The 26440-nt window shown below is 37.0% G+C and overlaps 1 protein-coding gene across 1 annotated transcript; it reads right to left on the reverse strand.

Annotated features, from left to right (window-relative positions):
* Positions 1 to 470: 470 nt before the first annotated feature.
* Positions 471 to 26434, reverse strand: MARCHF5 (membrane associated ring-CH-type finger 5). The gene is made up of 6 exons (XM_039708973.1): positions 26185 to 26434; positions 11686 to 11888; positions 7712 to 7842; positions 4405 to 4588; positions 3834 to 4000; positions 471 to 2670 (listed from the first exon to the last, which is right to left on the reverse strand). Exons 1-6 carry the CDS (start codon positions 26226 to 26228, stop codon positions 2554 to 2556), a joined length of 846 nt encoding a protein of 281 aa, XP_039564907.1. The 5' UTR covers positions 26229 to 26434; the 3' UTR covers positions 471 to 2553.
* Positions 26435 to 26440: the final 6 nt, after the last annotated feature.

Below are 26440 nucleotides of genomic sequence, written 5' to 3' on the forward strand. Positions count from 1 at the left end.
GTCAGAGTATACTGAGAAATGGCAGCCCACACTTCATAGTCCCTCTCCTGCAAGTAATGGGACAAAAACTGGCTATCAGTGAAAAATACCTTCAGCCAGTATTATCTTTCTTGATGGAGAGGGATAAATGTATTGCCCAAATCAATGCTGCACATCAGCCAGCCTAAAGATATGTAGTCACTTCCAACCACAGTTCTGTGTTACTGGAAGTTGCCCATATTGCAACTTTTTTTTGCTTTAAAGGTTTAAGAAACACATTCCCCTGTATCATTTATTCACCACTAGAGAGAAGGAAAAAAATTTTGTCAGACTTAAGTCTTAAAGTAATTCTTTTTTCAACACAAAGATATTTCTTTAGTCCGTCAACTTAAAATTAATTATATAAATATTTAGGTATGCATTAAAACAAAACACTTTCCATTCAGAAGTTTTGCTACAGGCTTTTTGTTCAACTGACAAAGTACACTAAGGAGTGTAAAAAATATTTATTCAACCTAAGTCAACATAACTATAATTTTCAATACTTAAAAACAAGATTTACAGAGTAATGACCTTTAACCACTCATGTGAAATCATCTTACAGTCCATACAGTATTTTATAATTGTATTTTTACAATAGCTTTAACTTCCAGAGGAGACAATGAAACAAGTTTCAAACCCACTAATTTGCATCCTTTAATTCTCTCCATGAGACTTTAAAAAACAGTAATAAATTGCTCGGAAATATATACAGTGAAGACCACTGAAAAGCTGTTTTCTTGAAACGAGGAATTCTGTAAGAAATACATATTATATTGTTTCAAGACTATCTTACAGAGTGTAGCAACTTTCAGAGGTTGCTACTCAGTTTAGGTTTTATACAAAAGTGAGCCTACTAAGACAAATATAATCAGCAGACTTACAAGGTTATAGTAATTCTTCCATTACAGCAAGAGCCTCAAAGGTATTTGATATTGATTGAGTGTATAATTTTTAACACCTGTATAGGTTTTTAATACTAATTGGCCTTTATATACACTTTTGTACAGTTTTAAAATATTACATCTTGGTAATTAAGATAAACATACTATAGAAAAGGTACCTTACTTTGAATTTCTCCTAACACACATTATTGCAGTCAAACAGGAAGTCCATTCTGCATTTACTTCATTTCTGGTGAAAAGAAATATTTACTTATGAATAATTCCACTCAAAGATTTTTAAGCTATTCTTCATGCATTTGACATACTAATATGAACAAGAAAAACCTCGGAGAAAAACAAAGAAATTGTTGTTCAGAAAGAACATCAAATACGAAATGCATATTGGGTTTGGTATGAATATGCAATGGCCGTATAATGTTTGTCAGAATTTAACTTCACAAAACAATCAATTTCTGTTGAAATTAGGTTTAGAAATACATCAAATAACAGAAGTGCTAGTGTCTCACTCAGCTGACTACTTTAAATATATGGGAACAGTAAAGCTTACTGTATAAATAAACTTTATTACACATTTAAAATTTATCCTGTAGTCCTTTACAAAATGGAGCCAAGTTACCTTAAGCCAAGTACCCTGCTGGCAGGATGCTCAGCTCAGGTAGCCCAAATGTAGTGTCAGCCCCTTGCAGGCAGCACTTCCACCAGGGCAGGAGAGCTTAGTCCTGAGCAGAGCTGGGTTACACACTCAGGACTGCATGCTTCAGGGGATGCCCTGCTCTGTCAGTTCATATGGAGCTTTAGTGTTCAGTGCTGCTTTCTCACAGGTTTTCTATGGGTATTTACACAACATAAAGGAATATGGAAACTAAACAAGTGCTCTAATACTTAACTACAAAATAAGCAACTGAAATTTATTTCCTCCTTTAATTATTTTACTGTGGAGGAAAAAATGCAATCCAGCACCAGTTACAAACCAGTAAAGCCATGAGAAAATGACACTGGGCACTGCAGAAGATACAACAGGACACTGAAAATTACCAATAATAAAACAGTCACCTGAAAGCCATGCTAATTTTAACACCTTAGAGTTAGGTGGTTGAAGCTGACATACAAGTCCTGTAGAGAGTGATCATCTTCTGCTTTCTCTGTCATTTGGGTATTTCACACTCCCAGCAAAACTCAAGGAAAATTATTTCTCCTTGCTAATGACTCACAGTCCCCTTCTAAAGCAATCTCCCTTCATTGTGTGAAATGCTAAACTGAATGACAGCGTGGGTACAAAATCACCTATAGAAAAGGTATTTGGATATAGCCTACCTAACTACATTTATAATGTTCTGTAGGTGATTCTTTTTTTTTTTTCCATTCAGTATATTGGCTCAAAGAAAATAATTCAAAAGCCTATTGCCCAACAGAAATACCCAAAAATAATGAAAGCCAAATCACATTCTTAGCTTCAGTGGTTGCTGAAAGGCTTTACCCTGCTACAAGACAGTGCTTTATTGTATTTAAAGAAAAAAAAAAAGAGGAGCAGCAACTTATCACAATTTTCCACTACTGTGCAATAACAATGGAACCAATACAACATGGAAACCTGTTAGGTGAGACTCTGTGACATCTGGAGGTGACAGCCTTATGCTCCTTCTTGTTCAGGATAATTTAAAATTTTGCGGTGAGCTTGGCGCAAATATTGCTGCTGCTTGAAGTAAACCTTAAAAGCTCCTTTTATAGCAACAAAAGCAATTCCACCCTGAAATAAAAAGATATTTTGAAAACCTGCACAGTTCAGTGTCATATCACTGCAAATGTTCTCCAAAATTTCCAGTCAGAGAAGATTTGTTTTCTAAATATATGGTATTTTCTTCAAAAGATAAACTAATTAGTATAGTTCCAAATGAGTATCTCAAAGTTTTCTGTCACAATGCACTATTACAGAGGTTAACATTACTTAAAGGGATTACAGACTGAATCTACAGAAGCTTTTATTTCCTTGGAAGTCTCACCAATATTCTAAATTTTAAAAATCAAAATCTTATTTCAAGAACAAAGAAAATGCAGATATGTATCTGCTTTCCTCCTTTCTCTGAATGCATACTATACAAGGCACAAGGAATAGTACCCATAACCATTCTATAACTAGACTGTGAAAAATGGCACTTGCCAAAAGTGGAGTAAAATAAAATCTATTTTTGTAAAACAAACTTTTTTCCCCTCTAGAAAGCATTACAATATGTTTATCTCAAGTCTTCAAAATGTGACACCAAGAAGCTTTTAGTCTGCATGAACATTTTCAATATCACTGGTCTGCATAAAAGAGAGGGGTGCATAAATATGCAGGAATTGAAAAAGGGCTGTGGTGACAGTCAGATGGGCAGGGATTCCATATTACCAAACTCAGCATACTTGTTCTTGAAAGGCTGCAACCAGAGAGATTATTCACAAAGAACAGATTGTCATTCCCTCTCCATTTGAATTCTATGGAGATTTAATTTTCCTCTCCTTATTAAAATAAGAAACAAAGGGTTTCTCTCAAAATCAGTAAACAAAAGCTAATATGGCAAGGTTTATAATATAAATCCCAGTCTTCCCTTAGAGAGACTGTTCTTAGAAGATGCTGGCTTCTCATCTTTATTGTCAGCCTTGATTACTGCTAAGGCCTGCCTACTACAGTGCCAGATAAAACTTTCATCCTTGTCATGAACTGAGATTAGTTTCAGTCATAAAGACAGTCTTTCATACACATGATGTTTGTCCATTGCTAATATAGGCAACCTTAAAAAAAACCTTTCCTTTAATCAAACGCTGCTCTTAAAATTCCAGATCAATTTATGTTCCTTTTTCCTTTGCCTCCCTCCTTCACAACTTCATATTCCTCTATTATAGTAATTTATGAAACAGAGTATTGAATCTTACCAAGATTGTCCTTTGTAAATTTGAGTTAACACTGCTGAACATCAGCTTGCCAACTATCGTGGCAATAGTAGGGAAAACTAGAGCCCCACACAGAATACGTGTGGCAGAGACGTGATCTGCCAAAGGGTTGGCCTCTGCTGGGATACGAGGAACAGGACATCCAATGCCTAAAGGGATAAGAACGGGGGAAGAAAAGGTTACAATGCCTCAACAAAGAACAGAAAGTACATTACTGCCCACTCCACTACAAATCTATAGTTCAACTCTTTTTGAGACCGGTTCCTCTTCGCAGTGAATATTCTGTTTCTATTAAATGACTTTCAAGTAAGACCCATGAATTTTAGTAGCTTGTTTTGTTACCAAAGCCTGAACTGAAACCATGTTCCTGCTACTCCTGCTGCACCCTTCTCAAGACATACTACACAAACACAATCTAAACAGAATGAACATGTAAGAGAGGGATAGTGTTAATCACCTCTACTTAAAAATAGCAAAAAACTACTTGCCTATCCCCATCTCCTAAATGCAGAAGTTCAATCTTTGCATTTCCTTTTAAATTGAATCACATTACCTGGAAATATGCTGTTCAAAATTTGCAGCTTATTAGAGTATTTGCGCCACAGTCTGAGCACATAGTCCTCCCAACGGATCATCTTGCCCAGTATTAGCATGACTGGGATAGTGGGAAGGCCAATCAAAAGGAATAGAGGATCAGCTCTCTCCATCACATCAAGACCTTCTTTGTGACCCACAACCTAGAAAATACGCATATAGTTGACAACCATAACAAAGGCCACAACGTTACAATGTACAAATGAACAAAAATGTAACTTAAAGTTGAGTTTGTTTGAAGCTGCCCACATGTTTTAAGTTAAAGAAAAAAAGAACAGTTTTACCTAATTTACTGTTTTCTCTTTGTATCCTTGGTTGCTTACAGAGCATAATGCAGATGAGCTACCAGCCCTATTTTGCAAATCATTAATCTTGCAGAGAGCTGTAACAGAATTTCCTACCACCACAAGAAAGGTTTCATGTGTTTCTGTGTAAGTAAAAGCTTAAACATCAAAACACTAATAATACACCAGGCTTTCCAAAATGCATTTCAGAATTCACAGTTTAATAACAATTAATTCTACACTCAGAAACTGATTAGGTACTACTGTTCAAAGGATAAATTGATAGGAGGTACCTCAGGATGTTTTATCAAAATTTTATGGTTTTTAGGAATACTTTACATAACAGAGATCACAGTATTTAACTACTGTTTCTCTGGACAATGCAGGAAGATGAACATTATTTTCAACTGTAGTGGAAATAGCAGCATATCTTCACATGTCACTTATTTTCAAATGTAGTTAGTTCAAGGATTTAAAGGATCATTATTACTGCTGTGTCTATACTTTTCTACTGACATATAAAAAAATTAATCAGACTTCTCCATTTATAAAATGCACACGTTAAAACTGTAACAGAATGGTGCCTTATGTCTTCTAAAAAGTACACTGTTTTAATTTTAAATAAATCTAATAGGACTGAGGATAAAACATTACATTACAGTGGTAGATATCCTCTAGATTTGTTTCAATTTAAGTAGTATAAGTGCTAATACAGTCCTTGAATTGCTTCCAGGAAGAACAGGGTCTTTTATGATTTTTTCTGTAAGAATCTGGGAGGACTAAAACCACTAAAATAATAATTGTGTTTGTCAGGCACTGGATTTTCTGATGTGTTTTTGTTGACTTCTTGTTTTCTCCACAAGTACAATAACTTATCAAGTCTTTAATTGCACAAAAATTAGAATTAGGAGATAAGAACATGAAACGACAGCAAAAATTTTAAAAAGGAAAATAACAAACCCAGTATTTCTGGAATGGGTAGGACACAGGGAAGAAGCTACAGTAATGTACCACAGTACCTTCAAACTGTACATTTCTGCCTTGCTCTGAAAAGCATTCCATGTTACACCTCTAGAACAGCAAGTTATGTTATATACCACAGCCTCTAAAATAGGCATAACCAATATTGTTTCTGCCAAAAGATTATTCCTGAAAAAACATTCAGCATTTGTCTTCCAGCTTCTTCAGTATCTTCTACTCAAGCTGTGAAGTCTGACACTATCCTTTTTCTCCTTATAGTCATTATCCATCAAAAAAATGCCTCAGTGTCTTGTCTCTTTCTGCTTTATTTTACTGTATTTCTCTGCTTTCAGTAACTCCATCTGACTTGTTACTGACTTAGCTACCACAATGTCAATTCTGTATTTATTTTTCTCCACCTGAAGTCTAAAAATAGCTTCTGTGCTTCTCTCTGGCCCTTTGACTCAAGGAAAGGAGTCTGAAATGCACCAAGAGAAATTGTATTAAACCTAGCAAGGTTGGGGTGGCAAAAGGGCTGGAACAGTTTCCCTCTACTACCCATTCAATCTCCTCTACGAACAAAAAGAAATTATTGTCTTGCCCAGCATGCCATCCATACAATCAAAACATTAAATCATGAAAATAGCTAATTCTTCATACCTGGCATTTGACTAGCTGCCTAAACTAATGTTTAGACAGATCCTCACTTCAAAAGCAAAACAACTTCAGAACAAAGCATTTATTTTTCTATCTGGCTGCAGAGTTCTAGGGCAGCTAAAAAGGTCACAATTTCCTACAGAAAAAGAGTTCAGTGTAGCAGTGAGCAAGGAGAAAAGGACTGGTGCATTTCCAAAGCCTTGTCGTAGTATTACAGATGGTTGTAATGCTCCTGTTGGAGCCACAAGAATGAAACATCCAATGAAAAAATACTTAAGTGCACCACTCTGTAAAGCACAGACTCATCCACTGCAATGAAGGTGGTACTGAGAGCCATTACACACCACCTATGCAGCTGCCCAACCCTTGCCCACACTGCTACAGGGAAACTGGAACCACTCATTTGGGCTCCATTTCTGCTTTCACATCACACAGACCACACAGAAATGAACCAAAACAGCACACAATCTTGACAGGACAGTACCACACATCCCAAGAAATAGAGCCAAATGATTTACGAGAGAAGAACCAGGTTTTATATTTAAAATTAGAACTGTGGAGAGGAGTATTTATTAACATACAGGTTAATTCATCTACAGCTGATTTAGCATCACAAATACTTTTATGCTTTCAGGCAAAACACAAGTTATAGACTTGATATACGAATCAACAACTAAAAGGGTAAGGAAAGTGCTTCTGATTGTACAATCTCTGAAAACTCTGCTCTTGTGGTTGAACTAGAATTGCCATGAACAAGTCTTTCCATAGTTAATAGTGCACCACCGATTAACATTACTTTTCTATTTAAATAGCAAGTTCACAAGAACAGAAGAGGAAACTCTTTTTCCCCTTTCAACTAATCATACAGTCTGAAGTAATTAAAACATTAATTTGCAATGTTTTGCATTTCTTGTTTATTAATTAATTGCATCATTCAGAGCGTGTGTTTTCCTTTATACAATTAAAAAATTTACATTATCCAGAAAATAATGTACAATGTTTCAATTTCAACCCTCTGAATGTTATTATCAAACCTTTTCTCCAGATAAAAGAAAATATTAAATCTCTCTTAGTGGTACCTAGATGGTAATGGCACCTTTCCCATGAGAACAGAATTGGGTTCACCAATCTGCCATACACAGGGCAGCCAGCTAGAGCAGCAGTGGATTTTGTTAGCTGCAGACTGAGCCATGCCTGAACAGGCACACTTGAAGTTATAAACTCACACCAGTTAAAAGTGAAAAACCATCTTGAATTCACTGGTAACTACACTGAAAGCAGCTAAGCATGTTTTAAGCCAAGGAAAGAGGAGTCTGGATTGACTTTTGCTTTCAGAGCTGGCAGGAAGGGGGAAGACAGGTGTACCTGCATGACTGTCACCGCTCCGTACGTAACGGCTGTCCAGTATATAGAGCCCACCATTATTCCAGCTGCAGCAAAGGGACATGCCTTTGAGATCAGGCGATCTGCAAGATCCAAAACGTAAACAACTGGACCTATGATAAAGGAAAAGTAAGGTTTCAAGAGAGATATATATAGATACACACACATAAAAGCACACTGTAGAGAAGTCAGCATCTATCACCAATAAGAAAGAACAAACGAGGCAAAGTACAAATCTGACACACCACACGTGCTGTTTAAGTGAGAATATATAATTAAAAAGCTATTAAACTAAACTTGTAACTTCTGCCTACCTACGATTTCATTTATCACATAATCTTTCCAGGAGATTGATACACTGCTTAAAGCACTAATTTACCCACCGATTAGCTTCCTTTGTGTTGAGTAAGAATTGTTCTTTTGTAGAAACCACTTTAGGCCTAGTGCCTTTTTTATTTATTAGGAATTTTAGTTTTCTAAAGGAAAAAATACCTATTTGTTGTAATGTACTTCATGTCCTTATCTTTGACAGCTTCACCTGAAAATTCTGTTACTAAACTATCCCGCTATGTAGTAAAAAGTCTCACAGTTAATACAAAAGATTCCTTCCACTGAAAGAGGCTGCATTCAGTATGTTTAAAGGATTGCCTCTCAAAACACTGCAGGAAAAAAATACTCTTATTCAGGTTATTCAGTGCCTTTGACAACAACACATGAATAGGTTCATTGTTCTGTCTATGCACAACTGCACTTTCCAGACTTATGCAGGGCAAGACAATAAATACCCTGACTACCTTTGGTGAGGTAAACAAGGGCAATGCCTGCATCTTTTCTCTGAGGGACTGCAAGAGCATGAGTGAGGCAAAAGCCAGAACACTGAAACGCATATATGGAAGTGAAAACCATCATCACCATAACCCGCATTACTTTTGTGTTTGTCAACAAATTCTGCACAGAGACTGTCCTCCCACAGCTCATATGCATGAACAGTTCCTGTGAGCTCCCTCCCACTTTTTCCTACCAAAATCAGTGACAATTCTCAAAACCAACCTAGAGGCATTCCTCCAGTAACTGATCCTCCATGTCTCTCAAAGATTACCCACAGTAACGAAACTGTGACTCCCATTTCATGACTTAGTTCTTTTTCTAGAGAACAGCTCTATTGTGAATGATTTAAAAAACCCCAGTTCTACTCAGCTCAAGTCAGCTGGTGGAAAAAAAGCAACAGGAACATCCAGTTCAACTCTTAACAGTTGTGTTTGACTTTCCAGAACACACTTTAGAAGGTGCTGGGTTGTGTATCAGTATGCTGAAAGTAGCAACAAGGTCATAACTGCAAGTATGAAATGCACAGTAGTTTACACATCTTGACTGTTTCCCAGAGTCACTGAAAAAGTTGTTTGGTTGTACCATTTTGAAAACTTGTTTGAAGACAGGAGACTCAAATGACACTGAAGGTTGTCTTATAACACAAGTACTACAGTTACAACTACTGATACTAATCATTAAGAGAAACCTGGCTAGAGAATGGGATATTGAATCTTGAGAAAATACTAGAAAAAAAATTATTGAAACAATATTTTAATTAGGCCTTAGGAAGGAAGTAGTGAGAAAGGAGGACAAAACTGTTTTTGCTTTTTAAGGTGGCACCGAGGAAGAAACAGGAAAATAAATATCACTGATACCCAAATTAAAGAAGGAAATATGAAACAAAAATATTTTTAATTTTGAAAAATATATAATGCTTTAAAGAGCTTTTTTCTACCAAACTGTTTTCTTTTTATAAAACTGATGTAATTATCTAAGAGATACTTTTTGGTTACTTTAAAAGTGGTAACAAAATTTTTCTATTTAGTGAAAGTTCTTGAAAGAGCAGAAAACATCTCACAGAAACATAATTACCACCAATCACCAGAGCTGATAGGCAGTATCAAATCTAAAATGGAATTATGATTTTGAGATATTTAATGAGAGGTTGTTTTAAACTAGTAAATATATAAAAAACACCCACTGTTACTTATATTCAATGATGCCTCCTCAAGTTGATATTACTTCTAAACTATAATCATACATAAAAATTTGTGTTGGGAGTATCCTTTCACAGAATTAAAAAAAAAAATAATTTCCAGCAGTAGGTTAGGGAAGTCTTAAGTAAGTTTCTGAACTGTGATGCCTCAAGGAAGGGTATGACTAATACTGTCTTCAAAAGACACCTGCTGCAGAAGAAATAGGGCCACTAGCAAGGCTTCTTGGAAAATTCTTACTGTCCTTACTCTGCCTGGTGTGACCTTAGTTGACTTGTAGTTGAATTGTGCTAGAACAGCTTTGGGTTACTAGAAAGAGTACAGAAGGGCAAGACTGGCTCACTTGTTTTAGGCACTTCAAGGTCATGACTCATGTTCCATGGACCCAGATTAATTTCTCTGCTCTACTACTGATGTCTTGTGTACTCTTACACAAGTCTGAATTTTTATGCCCTTATCTTTAAAAATGGAAAAAGATGGTATTATAAGGAAAAAGATATCAAAATACATGAAGGGAGTCTCACATACCTGCATGCAAGAGCTGAACAACCTCATGCAAGAATTTTAGGCCAGCTTCAGAATCCAGGAATATTGGAATCTAAGCTTTCAAATACAGTATGCTACAAATTGCAGGAACAAATTCAAATGCCTGTTATGTTAATGTATCCTGTCCAAATTATAGTTGCTACCCCTTTTCGCCATTGTCAAAATAAAATGCAAACACATCTCACATTACAATTTCATCAGTCAAGACACAAACAAGAATTTCAAACAGTGTCAAGTTTTGTGGTGCAATCTGTGTCCAGATGGAAACACAGTTTTCTTCCCAAAGCCAATGCTTTAAATGTTATTGCTTAATGCCTTCTTTATGATGGAGAGTTACCCTATTCAGCAAAGCTGAATTGTGGCTGTTACATGTAAGTTTCATACTGGTTTATGTCTTTTTTTATATCAACAATGCAATAGTGTTGTATATATTTTCTTTCCTGTTACCCAGTGTTCTATCATGGAAGTAAATATCATCACTCAAAATTCCCTTGACACCTTAATTTCATCAGCCCTTAAGCTAAATGAGGTCCCATCCCAAAGAACTGGCAGTGAGTTATTTTCAGCTCTTTCACTGCAGAAATAAGATACTTTAAAAAACCCCTTCTTTAAAATCCTCTAAATGCATGCACTCAATTGCTACATCACCATTTCTTTAACAAGCAGTTTTACTTTTAAACAAAATTTAAGTTTCCATGGCAACATTTCATTTTCTTGATTTGCTTAATATATCCCATAGCCCACATGGGCAAACGAGGGCTGAAATAACAGCAAGCACTGCTAATTTAAATACATGCAACATACTGTGCATTATCCTGCTTGGCTACTCAAGCAAGACACTCTGGAAGACCATGTCCAACTTTTTTTTTTCACTCTGACAAACAGAGCTAGAGCAGTAGCCAGCAATCATAAATATTCTGCCTCTTGATTACAGGGCAATATTGCCTCGGAAACACCTCCTGACCAAAGTGAAACTATGTTTTTCCAGTAATACCATGTGCTGCTTAGGAAATTCTCCTCTGAATTTCCTCTGATAAGTGTCTCTGCAAGCTCAGTCAAAAAAGATGTGTTTATGTGCTGTGTGTCAATTGCTGAAAGAAGTCACCCTCTGCTCAACAAGAAAAATAATCCCATTAGTCAGGAAATAATTACAGGTCAATCACAAGATTTATCTATATACCTAAATGGAATACATCCAAAATTTTTAGAAGGTAGTTAACTAAGCCACCAAACAGGATGCAAGCAGAATATAAAGTTATTTCTTTCTGTCTGGAAAAGGGAATAGACAAGTTTCCAACAGAAGTGATGCTCTGAACACAAGAAAGGAAAAAAATTAAGAAAGCAAGGACTAATAAATAAGCAAAAATTAAATTATCCATCTCTTACCTAGTTTTGGAAATACTATTAAATATTCTGCATTGCACTGAGGACAAGCAACTCTAGCAGTACTGTTTCCTCTCTGCTTTTCATCCACCCAGCGCTGCAGACAAGTCTGATGCACCCATTTGGTGGAGCCCCTGCACCTGCAGGGCCTCACCCACTCTGCTGTCCGATCGTCCTCATCGGTAGCAAAACAAACCCAGCAGCTTCTGTAATCACAGGAAAGAAAAAAAGAGATATTTTCTGCTACTTTTACATGCTTTCAATAAACATTCACATGTGAAAGCATACAGCTTAAGAAAATGTGCATGTAGAGGAGATGATGGTTATTACCTCACTCCTAATCACTAGAAGTGTACGTATTTTGTACCACAGTTTTGCTATAAAATCAACATAATAAACATAATTTTTCAGATAGCTAAACAACTGCTTTATACATTCTGAATTATTAATTGAACTTTTAGATAATTTATGATTAAAAAGCATTGAGACTATAGTCCAACCTCTGAATAATTCAACATATGGAAAATCCATATTTTTTAATGCTTTATCATCTCCTTCTACAACATTTGGTAAGTTTTTTTAATTTTAAAAAGATATGATCAATATGCAGTCTGTTACCTGGGAAACTAAGTCCAATCCACTTAAATGATAAAACAACACAAATGATACAATATATCACAAAAAACCTCTAAACAATTATATCAAATTCATTTGCTGTCTTTGAGAAGTGTTTAGTTCAAACAAGTTGACTTTGTATAATATAAATTAAGTTACAAGGTATTTCAAGAATACTATTGGACCACTAGAGGAGGAAATTTCTGCTTTGGACAACTATATGGATATGAAAATTCAAATCTATTAATACTGTAAGGAGAAAACACAGGACTGACAGTCTATACAACCTTCTCTGAAGTGAGCATAGAACCAGGAACTCCCAGATATCTGGTCTGATGATCAGGCCAGACCTTTGGCCAACTTATAAGAGAAAGCAAAATATGGATCTAAACTAGGAAAATATCAGCTATGTTCAGCCAGTAATTTTTACTGTGAAATGCTAATTCCCATACTGAAGCTAAAATAACAATAAATATTAATTACCAGAGTCTATAATAAACCAGAGTCTATCAAAATAAGAACATTATTATAAATGTGTGTGTGTGTATATATATATATATATAAAATAGATTGATTAAAAAAAATATTCTATGCAAACCACTACAATCATAGTTAAACCCTTACAAAGGAGCACAGCAACAGCCTCCCTATAATTTAACTACCCAGATACAATCTAATTAGCCACTGTGACCGAACTGAAGTTTAACATCACAATTTTGATGGTGAAGTTTTGTTCTCTTAACAACTTGGGTAACATCATTAAGACAAATCACTAAAAGGTTTCTTATGTGTAATGAGTAACAGACAGTAACTGAGGAAGGAGAAACTGAGAAATGCTCTGACACTCATAACAAAACTTTATTATTTGAGAATTATTGTGGATTCTATTTAACTGAGGAAGAAGAAACTGAGAAATGCTGACACTCATAACAAAACTTTATTATTTGAGAATTATTGTGGATTCTATGCCAGGATGTCCCAGTGGTTCACAATGCTTTTCCTCTCACTTTTGTTTATGTTTAACTCCTCTCTGAGGAAAAGGAAGTGGGAATCTGCAATGGGAAATTTAATTTTGTCAGACTCCAACTTCAAGAAATGAAAAATATTGTTGTCTAACAGCTCTGCTTTTAAGACCTCACTATTTTGGGTAGTATTCTGTTTGTAAATTGAAAGTGTTCCTTTACAGAAGAATAGCCATGTTTTTTAATAGAAATGACTGTGCCTACAAAGTACTTGCAAGACATTCTTTGAAGCACTAAATCTTTTTAACATCTACAGTAGTAGAAGTATATTGAAAAAGTTGCAAGTGCGTCAGAGCAGAAGGCAATGTGGAGCAATTTATTACTCGTAAAAAGGGAATACAATTGAGCACATTGTAAAAGGCATACATACAATTGGCATACTTGTGAAAGGGAATACAATCTGAGATTCAGATTCCAGGGAAGACCAGGGGGAGAAAGCAATTCAATATTGAACAAAAATGAACCTGCAATGTCCACGTGTCCAGTTGGAAGTACAGAACACGTTACAGTAGGTACAGATGTAAATTTACACCGTGGTGGTCTAAAACTAGAGCCCTCAGTTGATGACTGATATCTGGAATCAGAACTGTAGTTTCTTCCATTCATCTTAATGGGAAGGTAAAATCAAAGTCTGACTTGGCTTTTTTCTGTCCTTCCCCACACTGGTTTGCATTAAAACTGTCACACTATTCACTCCTATAACATCACCCTTCTTTTTGCCCTGATGCTCCCAATGTGCACCTACTGCAGTCCCAAATGAAAGGACATTAACCTTCCTCAGCAGGAGGAGGAAAGACAGACAAGCCACAAGTTAGTAAGGATCTAGATCAAAATGCTGAGACCAAAACTAAGATTTGTAAGGATTACAAAGCACGGCTGATATTTTGGTTCATTGCACTCAATATCAAGTTCTTATGGAATACAAGTTCTTGCACTGTTTGTTGATTTTTATTTACATTAAGAATCCCCAAATTTACTTTAAGAACAAATAATACCATACAACACTACTGATAATTGTTCCTCTTCAGAAGTTTTTTTCTGCATTACAGGTAAACATTTACTCACTCATTCCACAGCCTATTTAAGTCTACAACTGCTCTAAAATTGTAATTTAGATTTTTACTTATAAATTAAAGGCTTCACAACAGAGCTAGTTAGGTCTAAAGATACCATCACAAAATGCAAGTCTAGAGTTTATTCAAATAATGACAGATTTAAGCATGAACATAATCTTGCTACACTGCAATTTTAACTGAATTTGTCCATGATAATGGTTATAGATTCTGTTCTCAAGTTCTCTGTCAAGGTTAGTAAATCAAGAAGAATATGCATCTTTTCTTTAATTGAATCTTGCCAGCCAATCATGCTTGAAAACCTGAAAGACCTATGAAATGAATAACAAAATCCTTCACAGACTTAAACCTTCAGCAAGTCATGAATAATGAACAGTAAATTCCCTGTACACTGTCATCAGCTTTATCTCTTTCCATTGACAGCAGCTGTAGCAGAAAGGACTAAATAAAACCATTTCAAAACAGGTATCTAGGCTCTTGCCAGATTTTCCATTTTCTTGTACTGAATAAAATATGACCTTGATTCTTACCACTGAATCAGGCTGCTACTCAGATAACCTGAAATAGAAAGGGCTGAAAAGGTGGAACAAAGCATTGTTTCTGATAGAAACTTGAACCTTTTTCCTTGATGACTTTCTACATAGCCAAATCAATAACACTAATGTACTTTTCCACACTTCCTTGGCTCAAAAAAAAAATCAAAACAAAACATACAAAACTGCAGACCAATATCACTATTGCAGCTCTGAATATAAGGTTACAAATGCCTTTTAGATTCAGCTCCCCAGCAGATGAAGCTCTCTGGTCTCAAAAATTCTATTCTGATTCTAAAAATAAAGTAATTTTTGCATCTGGTTTTTTTTTTTCTCTAGCAAAGACAAACTCTTTTCAAGGCACTGCTTGTGTTAAGAGCAAAGCAGATGGGGAGAAAGCTGTATTGAAGATTAGAGATCCTATACTCCAAATGCTAAGAAACCAAGGCCTGTCTAAAACCAGGTTCCTCCAAACCACAAATTTCTTACCAGAAAGGAGCCTGCTCTCTCACAGCTCCAGGACCTCCAGGATCAGACATACCTAGACTGCTTTCTATTAAGTTATACCCCTTCTAAAGGTTACTTTTTTCCAAAACCAGTCTTAGATGGAAGGGATGACAGTATCTAATTCATGTTATTTAAATCAAATCTGACTCAATTTGTGAAAGCTGAATCCACCATGAAACAGTTTTGTTTTCAAGCAGGCGTGACTGTCTAAAGCAATACAAAAAAGTAACTTAAAAACAGTATATTGATTCTCTGTACATACTAGTAAAAGGTTTGCAAAAATTTCTAAAGCCCAAAAGCCCAGCAGATATCCTTGCATCTGAACACTTAATGGAAGACGACTTGCTAGACTGGGACAGTACAGCTGTTTTATGATCTGGTTTCAAATATTCAGTACTAAAGTGGGAATGGAAACATCTTGGAATTTGCCCCCTTATGTCCAGTGGCATACAAATATGAATGGTCACCAAAACCAGAAAACTTCTCAGAAAGTTCTACTTGACTTTTAGACCTAACTCTTATGGTGGGAAATGCAAATTTGAACATGCATAATGCACTCTAGAATCAAGAGCTAGAAACACACTTTCTCTTTCATTACAGTTCCTTCATAAAACAAGGAATTTTTTGCATTTCTCTCACATCATAAAGCTCTTTTCCTTACAGTGGCAGGAATTTGCTAATACCTTGCTGCAAGAGTAAAGCATACTTATCCTGCTAAACACAAGGTGTCTGAGCAGCTTATTGCAATTGAATTTCACATCCAAAAAGAACAAAGTGAAAAGGCTGAAACAGAACTGATAGCAACAACAGCACAGAGAGCCAAGTCAGTGAGGGGTGAAAAGGTACCTTGAAAGAAATGACCAAAAGCATTCCAATCACTAGCCATTAAGAGGCACTGTTCTAAAGGATGCCCACAAGTCTGCTGTTTGGAAGAGGCAACATTTTGTGAGCTTCTGTAACAACTTTTTATGCATAGTCTATGGTGACAGATAAAATGTCTTTGATGATGAACAGTGATAAGCTTTACACTAAACTTGCCAGCTACACTCTAAGGACTACAAGATCATGTTTAAGTTGGAAGACTAGGATGTCAGAAAAATGGAGTTCCCTAGTAGCATTAGGCTGCTTTGAAGCTGGCTGGAATTGTAATAGGGGGACTGCAAACTGTTCTCTCAAAAAGCAAGAGAAACACCCCATTGCAAATGCTACCACTAAGTGTTTCCTTTTCCAGAGTGTGAAAAACCAGCAGCAATAAGATCTTGTGCTAGAGGGACACTGCCTGGTCATGAGAGAATGCAAGCCTAGACTACTGATAAAAGCTACAAAGAAATAACATTAACCTAAGAAATGTTAGCTTATATCATTCTTCACAGAGGAGATGAAGTGCCAGAAGAGATGAATCCACTTGCAGGATGGAACACTGCTCTTTCCCCAGCATTTTCCTGGCCCTCAAACACAGTGGAAAATACTTCAATCTTCAATCCAAAACCCAGCTACCAAACTCAAAACACCCTTACACTATCCTAAAAGGAAAAAACACACAAGGAAAGTACACTGAGTGAAGAACAGACATCTGTGCAAAAATAGTGGTCTTAGATGTTTCCTGGGGACTTCAGTGGATGCTTTTAAGGCAGCATGGCATAGCAGCCAATGCCAGCCTGTATCACTCAGCTAGAAAACATGCTGTCACTTTGAAACAAAGTCTAAAATTCTCAAAAGAAGTCCTGAAAGTCATCTGACCTTATACCAAATTCTGCTCTGCCTATTCATCAAGGATAGCCCACAAAGCTGGGTAAAGGAGACATTGTTAAGAATCTAGACATAAGAGTAAAGACACTTTACTACAAAAGCAAAGCTTTCAATAGAAACGGCTCAAGTTCAGAAAATCAAGCTAATATTGGTGTGAACACACAACTGGTATTCATATATAGGTTCTGACTTCCTCGCATCTCAGGATGACATTGTATAAACCAGATTTTAAAAAGCTTTTAATGAAAGCATGTGGATAACAAATTCAGTAAACAAACACATTAAAACCCCACAGAATAATTAACTAGAAAGTGCACTAGAAAGATCTACTGATTATAGAAGTTCAATTCAAGCTTTATTATATTCTTAATTACAGCTTAAATCATGGGGAAATATTTTACACTTGAGTTCACTGCACTATATAAAGGCAGAGATACAAGTAAATGACAGTTCACCGAATCCTGCTGGCTGCTTTCTAGCTTGTGGATAAAATCAAACCTTTGACTGCCAGCCATCACCTATTGTACATAAATTTGGCCTTATTTTTTTATGGTCTTTGCTTCTGGATAGCTTAGAATAAGGAATCCTTCCTCAGATCTAGCTATCTTGTTGGGGTTTGGTCTGTAGTTTGCCAAAATCTAGACTGTCAGTAAAAAAATTAGCTTTCATTCTGGATAAATTAAACATTTGCAACCAGTTATGCAGACATGTTCCTTTTACAAAGTCTTCAAAATTCAGTTATCTTAAAGGCTTTAGTATTACCATACTCTTACTTTTTCAAAAGGAAAAGCTCAGAAATCACCAAAGCTTGGTGGCCTTGCTATCAGCCTTTAAATATGCAATGAATTTTGATGTTAGAAACATTTATTTTATTTCCTAAGTGAGGGAGGGAGAACAGGATCCTTCTAGACATGTACAAAGGACAAATCATAAAGGACAAATCAGGAAAAACTACTACTCGTACAATAAGCACTTTATTACTAAAACATTATACATTTTGCTAACTGAACTCTTACTGATGTATATTTGCAACTTGGCCTACAAGTAACAATTAAAGCTGCTGAGTGCCTGCTAAGGGTGGGAAACACTGATTCTTACCATCCCAAGAAGAAAAAAGTGACTAAAACTAAATGGAAAAAGAAAAACCAAACAAACGAAACCTAAACAAAGAACCCCATATACACATACAAAACAATTTACTTCCAAAATGGAAACATACTTTGAACAACATGAACAGAACAGAAAGTTACACAGTCAAATACATACACAGCAAACAGTGAAGAATTCTAATAGCATTAAGTTAAAGCTTTAAAAATTTAATGGATTTTTTAATAATGCAGATAGCATTAGTTACAAAAATAAATATATCAGCATACACATCTGTTAGAAACCAAACATGGGTCCTTGCTTTACATTCAATTTTTAGGGAAAGTACTTGTGAAATAGAAGTTTGATGGTTTTATGTATTCCTAGAGTTTCATGGTTAAACTGACCACATAGGGTAAGCAATCTTCCTGTTGTGTTCTTCTAAAGAAAAGAGAAGGAAAAAAACCTGGACATGTAGTCCTCCAACTGCAAAAAGTGGAAGCAAATTGCTTTGAACTCAAGAGTATATGACAGATAATATTACTCAAGTTATACTCAGTGTATAATTTTTATTTTTTACAGAAAATTTACAGTATAACAGAACAAACCATAAAGCTCTGCTCAAGTCAGTTATATTATCCTAATAATAAAAACTGGACCAATTTCTGACCTAGAAATTACCAAAAATTTTTAAATGCCAACAATACAAATGGTTGGGATGTTAATACCTCAAGAACAACAAAGAACACCTATCAAATGTGGCAGACACGGAAAAGTTGGAAATGTCTTTACCTGAATAAATGTGAACAAAATTGCAAGGTGTCTGATGGCAACATTAAGTAACTCTCCTCAACAAGCTGTGGAACTGACTGCATGACTCACCAGCAGAACAGTCACAAGCACCCTGCACATGGTCTTCTGTAATTACACCCCTCAAAGAAAGCTAACTAAATGTTGGCACATTTAAGGCCAATAAAAAATATCCACTTCTAAACAAAAATATTCACATTCCAGGAGACACATAGAAGAAATAAATGAGAAGAGATCTGCAAGGTACATAATGACCACACTGCAGGTTTAAAATAGATGGTCTGGTCTTTTTTCTAGAATGTGAAGAAATAATCAATTATATCAACACGACTTAAAAACACAACTTGTTCATGACACCTCTTTTATTTACCATCTTCCCACTGTTTTAGCAGTTTCTTTTACTATGTACACATTGAAGAAGAGCTGCATGGTCATAGGAGGAAACAGGGAAAGATACATAAACTGAGAAAACTAAACAGTCCACACTTTCCATGAGCAATCACCTGAAAACCTAGAAACACTAACAACACTTAGCCAAAAAGTTTGTTTCTTTGGAAGTTGTTTCCAAACATAAGCACATACAAGGATTCCGTGGTCAGCCCTTAAATCAACTGGTATTTACTTGTTATAGGAGAAACTATTATACAGCAGGCCAGTTTAATTTTTATTTAACTTAAAAACAAATGAACAGCTAGCCCCTCATTTAATACAACTTCACTGCAATTTTTTAAAGCAGCATTTTAAAGGGGATATTTTGATTCTAAGTTTTCTTATCCTCCAGTAGTGTTATCCATGAAATGTCTAATCCTTCCCCCAGAATCACTGACACAAAAATCCTGAGCATAAGCACTTTCATTGAGTTTTAGAAATTTTTGACAAAAAGCACTCATATTAGCATTACCATGACAGGAGCAAAAATTCTTAAGAGAAAAAAGGCAAATTCCCAGTCCAACTAGATAGGAAGTTATCTTAACTTTTAGGTACAAATTTCAGAGGTGGTGCTAAAAAAGACCCAATGTAGATTTGCTAGAAGGTGCCAGTGGACTGTACCATCCTATTGGTACCTGCAGTATAGTATGCTTGACTTATGCAGTGCAAATGCTACTGTGCTGTTTTCCCTTAACCTGGGATTGCATCTAGATCTGGCATCACAGAATTACAGCTTGGAAAGGACCACAGGAGATCTTGTCAGATCTCCTGCCCAACACAGAAGCAACCCCAAATTCAGACCAGACAGCAGAGTGTTCTCCAGCTGGGTCCTGGAAAGCCCCAAGGGCTGAGATCCACATCTGCCCTGGGCAACTTGTTCCCGAGCTCAACTGCATCACTCCCAACCTCACATGCTGAAATTTAGCTGATTCTTATCATCCTGCCAGGAACCTCCACAGTCAGTCTTCTGAACAACCTCCTTGGCAGGCAGAAGGTCATCAGACCTCCCAAGCCATCCCTTCTTCAGACAGGCTTAGCTCCCTCTAGCTTTTTCTAGTAAGTCACATGCTCCAGCCCCTTCACCAACTTAAGTAGTCTCTACAGTTTCATTTAGAAAATCAGCCAGAAGCAGTTTGCTTTAACCACTTCAGATTGAGTCTTATTATTCTTTTCACTGGCAATGAATTTGTTACTTGTGGTAAACTACAGATGCCAGTAAAAGCATGAGCAAGTCACATTATTTTGATAAAGGTAGGTATTTACATCCTATAAAAATCCAGTACTTGGCCCATTCTGCTGCTGAGGGGAAAACAAAAATGTTCATCAGAAAGCACTTATTTTCACACCAGGAATTTTCCACCCTCTTTGCAATGCAGAAAGGCCATAAACAGGTTGAGATGTCAAAAGCACCAAACAAGCCTAAAACAGGTGGCATATTCATTACCACTTTAAGTATTACTTTAAAAAGTTGTTCCAAAATTCATACCTTAACCTTTTGATATTTGTCTGTAAATTATTATACATATATTTATTCAACACATTTGCATTAACTGTCACAAGTTTCCACTTCAGTGAGTACTTGAAGACACCATGGCAAAGGAAACCATTAGAGCTTTAAGCACTGTTACAGAGTCTGAACACTTTTATATGGAAGAGAACAATAAACAGGAGTTTGTACAGCCTTTTTGATAAAGTGAATGTAACAAATGAAAATATTATCTGAATGCCAAGAGTTTGAGTACAAAAAATTGTAAGTGGTCTCTCAGGAGTTTTTTCATACTTAAATAGGAAGAATAATTCCCTACAGTCTGCAGGTAGAAGTTAATTGTTAAGCAGCGACTAAAACACGTACGTTTGTTCCTAAGCATATCAAAGCAGAGAGCAGAGATAGAAAAATAACATACATTAGACAACAGTCAAAAGGTTAAGAGAGTTTATAAACAACATGCTAACAGTTGTATATTTCACATGGGCAAAAGGCAATGTACAGGCCTGCATTAAGTCTCCACTAATCACCTTTCCAGTAAAGACACAGGAAGAAGTCAATCTACATACAACCTTCACGATAAAGTGAAGCAAAATACTAAGGGATGTACTTGGGATGAAGCAGTAATGAGAAAGCCAAGCTATTATAAAGCTATTATTGTTTCAAACTTTCTTTCTTGAAACCCTCCAAGATATGTGGGATTTTGCTTTTCCCATCCTGTATCAACATCAACTTCTAAAGAGTTGGGCTAAGGACAGGGAAAAGCAAACCCCTTGTTTCCCTGGCAGAGATTAACTCAGCACAGTCCATTCTCTACCCTTACACACCCTTTCCTTCTAAGCATGAATAACCTACGCTCAAGAAAGAAAAGAAAGCCAGGTACTTCTAGACACTGACAGACTTCATCCAGAAGTTAGGAAGACCTCTCTCAAAAGAGTTTAACTCTGTTGTGAAGAAAGAAAATAATTACTTGAGGTAGGACAAGGAAGAGAGACATGCGTAATCAGTAGAACAGACTGAGTAACTGCAGAGACAGCATTCTGTGAAAAATAAAGATAATACATAAATCCTGTACTGTGTTTTATGTTGCTTATTACTCTCCATATCTTATCTGGTTGAACTCCACTCCTACAAAGAGTTACTTGTGTGTCAACTTCCATCAGCGAGAGAAATCGGAGGACGACATACAGTACAAGTCTAAGATGTTCAGAATAAACATCTTTAGTCAAGGACCACACTGCACTAATTACACTCTTGAGGTTGTAGCATTAGGGTCTTAATCCAAAACCATGTATTAACTTACTAAGAATCAACACTTAATTGTGGAAATAAAACTAAACCAGTGCCTGCACTTTCAAAGAAGGAAGGAATGACTGATCTCAACACAAACACCACCACAAATGGTGACTGGAACGGAAAGAGAAACTGAAAGTCATGTGCAATAACATACATTTTCTTTTTTCTTGGGAAAAAATAAAAAAGAAAATTACCATGGAATGAGATGACAGTTCAAAAACTGAAATAGAAAATCCAACACTATTTTGCAATTTTTGAACTAAAATTGCTAGCATTTTCCCAATAAATCAATGATCTGGAAAAGAGAAAATTTAATTGCAACAGTACTCCTCCCTTGACAGTAAGAATAATTTCTTAAGCAAACTACAATTTATTGCTTAATTGCTTTTGAAGTCTACCTGCAATTTCAGCTCTCGTCTCCTTTCAATAGGGAATGGAAGGGTAGAGACTTAAAGTCACATCATCTTGCTCTAGTTTTATCAAGGATATTGACCACAACTGAGCAACTACCACCCAGTCAGCAAAGTAAGAATGTTAATTCAAAAACTAAACCATGCTAAAATTACCACTATGTTGATTCTTCAGCATGTACCTGCACAAGCCTTCAATAGATTTTCCATCAAATGTTGACTAACACCTCTAAAGACTGAAGTAACAGAAAGCAATGGTGACCATGTTCTGACCATGGTGGCACATACATGGAAAGAAGGGAGCAGTTGTCTTTAATTTGGATAGTAAATTAAATACCTCAATCACTACCACAGGATATGCTTTGAACAACAGAACCCCAGCATTCTGAAGCCTTGGCATAACCAACTGCAAGAGCAATCCACATGTAATTCAACTGAAGTCAAGAGAATAAAGCTTAAAAATATGAGTACATTTTAGCATTACAGCTCACAGTAACAGCACATAAAAAACCATTGCCACATAATTTCAAGTTTTAATGAAGATTACTATAATTCTGTAATTTATGCATTAAACTAACATGAACAAAGGCATTAAAATAATTAAATAATAATAAAATCTCACCATTTAGCCAGATTACTAATACCTGCCTCAAAAGTGTATGCATTAGTCCAGAAATATGGGGTTTTACCATAGATTGAAAAGATTTCTGCTTGCAGAAAAGGACAGTATTTCAAGAATTATTATCTGGAACTGTTATCTGAACATGAAAGAGAGCAAAAAAATTACAAGAGGGATGGAAATTCAAATTTTCAGGCTAGAAAAAATGATGCCAGTCATATGGGTTAGTTTCCCAAATGCTGCAGATGAGATAATCCACAATGTAGTGTCACTTCACAGTCACGCCTCTAGTATCTATGCTACAGTCAATCCTTCAGGTAAGTATAAAATCTTCTGGTAGAAATTTTGAGTAACTGACTCCTTACATCTTAACAGCTATTTACCTTCTTTGTTATAAATCCATGGATTGCTTCCTTGACTGAAATTACGCAGGCAAATAAAGGATGGAGCACAAAATAAATCACAGAAAGATGAATCCCAGGCAACAATGTGGTGATGCTATCAAATCAGTCCTTGCACTGGAGAAATCCAACTTTATTAAGGAAATAAACCTGAAACCATACAGGTACACAATCTAAAAGCCAAGAGGAGAATCCAGCTGTTCCCTCTCACAAGCAGAGAATTTAAGAACTTGCTCTGGGAGCTCTGACCCTTGTATACAAAGCAGTGCATGCACTCAGATCTACAGCAACACCTAATTCCTGATACAACAGCAGGGCACCACTCTCAGTGGGGATCTAGGTACTGGGAACAGAAGAAAACCCTTCTTTTCCCCTCCTTAACTATTAGAATCCAAATGAAAGTCATCTTCACTGGAAAGCTGTTTTCTGCATCCTTCACTAAAAGATCTGTATTTTATTTAAAGTATGCACTTTGTGTTAAGCTATAATCATTTGCATTTACTCTCAAGATTTTGAATATCTTTTTTCTCACTGGGGAAAACAAATACCTGTCATGAGCAAAAAAGATAACAGGATAGAAGAAGTATTTCCATTCCTCAGAATCCCCACAGATAATTTAACCATAGTGTATGTCCCTTAAGATGAAATACTGAAGGTTTACCTTGATCACCACTACAAATAACATGACCACAGCTATGGGCAGCCTTCAGAAACATCATATGCATAGAAACCTCTTTATTCAAATGTAACCCTGCTCCATAAACCCAATATAAAGCAGAAAAATTATTTACACCAACTGAATTCTGGTTAGTCCAAAATCCTTCTATTGATCTTGTGCTACACTCTGAATTAAATTAAAATCCTAAATACTTGGTTCCTTCTTACTACTACATTCATCCCTTGTGACACTCCTGTTTCTGAAGTTTCCTGTAATAAGCCCAAGGAATTCTTATATGAAAGCTCCAGCCTCCCTTCACACCTTCTTTTATGCTACTTCAAATTCTTTCCCTGCTGTCCTTGATATTAAGGAAATCAGAGACACTGTCCAATTGTTTTACACATCAAGCTACTCCAAGTATACTAGAAAAAGTCTTTAAAAAGAGCCAGAGACACAAATTATAATTTCACAAACTTGAAAGGGTACAAGAATATTAAATGTACATCAAAACCCACATCTCTATTACAGGTAACAACTGAAGAACAGTAAACTGGTTTGGCAACCATGTAACTAATTTAATTTAACAGTTGGTCACAACAAAGATGATAAACACAACCTCACAGCCATTTCCCAACAGGGTGAACTAGGACTCCAGAGTGTGATACAATAGCCATGGGCATCAGGGCAGCCACTCAGAGCATTATGGTTTCCTAGAACTCTAAATATATATTACTGGACCACAAAATTCAGGATGTAGATGAAAGTTTTTTGTTTTATTGTTTTTTTCTTTTTAGCTTAAGAGGAGTTGATTCAGCAATACTTTTATAACATAAATAAACCCTTTGTCATCTCTTACTTTTTCAGTTTTTCTAGAACACAAACTTTCCCTCCCCAGATCACTTTTATCCTCTTTCTGTATCACACTAGAGCTTCTCATTCCCACCTCCCAGGCTGCACAAGTTCCACCCCTGCCTCTCATAGTTTGTATTTCCATCACCTGCCTGATGACAGGCTGTATTTCATTAAATACTCTTTCCTTAGAGGCGACCTGGAAAGGACAAAATCACCAAGGTTCTTTTTGATTCCTTAAGATGAAAACTTGATGGGTTCATCAACAGAAGCCAGACTGCTTCTGGATCCCCACCTTCTGAGATACCAGGCTATTACAACTCCCACAATAACAGGCAGTGAACGTGGCTTGTTGTTTGTAGGAATAGGTTGCAAGGTCTTCCTGGATGAGTCGAAATTACACTTAAGGAATCTGAAGTGCTCAGTGAAACAGGGTGAAAGTGCTACATACCCAAATAAAAGCATACAGAGAAAACAAATACAATAAACAGAATTTACAAGTTAGTAATTACAGATGAGGAAAGATGCTTAAGTCACAATACTTCTAAGGCTGTAATTTTTAAGAACGCTCCAGAAAGCAATTGCAGGCTTTCTTCAGATCATAAAACCAGCAACAAAACACGCAAGGCCGGCTAAGCTTAGATCATCTTTGGGTGCCTCACTTTCCGCGCACGTCAGTGCGCTCCCTGCCCAGAGGCTCCCCCGGGCCCAGGGCCAGGCCCCTGCAGCCCCCAGAGGACAGGCACACCCGGCTCCTGCGGCCGAGGGCTGCGGGAGCGATCCCTGCTCGCCCCTGGGCTGCCCGCGGTACCCGGCGCTGCCTTACGACAGCGCTCGCACAACTTCTGTCAGGTCACCAAGGCTTTTAGGAGGCAAAAACCGAAACCGGAGCCGCGACACTGGTCCCAAACCCGCCGCAGGGGGCTCACAGGCCCAGCCCGAACACTCCCTCCGCGTACCTGTCCATGGTCTGCGGCAGCGCCAAGCCCGTCTGCTCGGCCATGGCCCCGGGCGGAGGAGCGGGCCCAGCCAAGGGCCCGGAGCCTGACAAAGGCGTCACGCGTGCGGCGGCGGAGAAAGGGGAGCGAACGGGAAAGCGGCAAATCCGCCCTTCCGCAGGACGGCCGGGGCGGCCCCTCCTTCGGCGGGCGGGACGCGGCGCAGGGCCGGCGGCCGGGGCAGGACGGAGCGCCCGGGCGGCCGCGGGCAGACGCG

The sequence above is a fragment of the Passer montanus genome, unplaced genomic scaffold (genome assembly GCF_014805655.1).
Source record: "Passer montanus isolate IOZ18808 unplaced genomic scaffold, ASM1480565v1 scaffold21, whole genome shotgun sequence".
Taxonomy (NCBI): Eukaryota; Metazoa; Chordata; class Aves; order Passeriformes; family Passeridae; genus Passer; species Passer montanus.

Bases quoted from the DNA above. Each gene is read 5' to 3' on its own strand.
- MARCHF5 (XM_039708973.1), bottom strand. From the start codon at position 26,228: ATGGCCGAGCAGACGGGCTTGGCGCTGCCGCAGACCATGGACAG. The intron at 11,889-26,184 runs GTACGCGGAGGG...CTGTGATTACAG, and splicing joins CTGCCGCAGACCATGGACAG to AAGCTGCTGGGTTTGTTTTG. The intron at 2,671-3,833 runs GTAAGATTCAAT...TTTTTATTTCAG, and splicing joins ATTTACAAAGGACAATCTTG to GGTGGAATTGCTTTTGTTGC.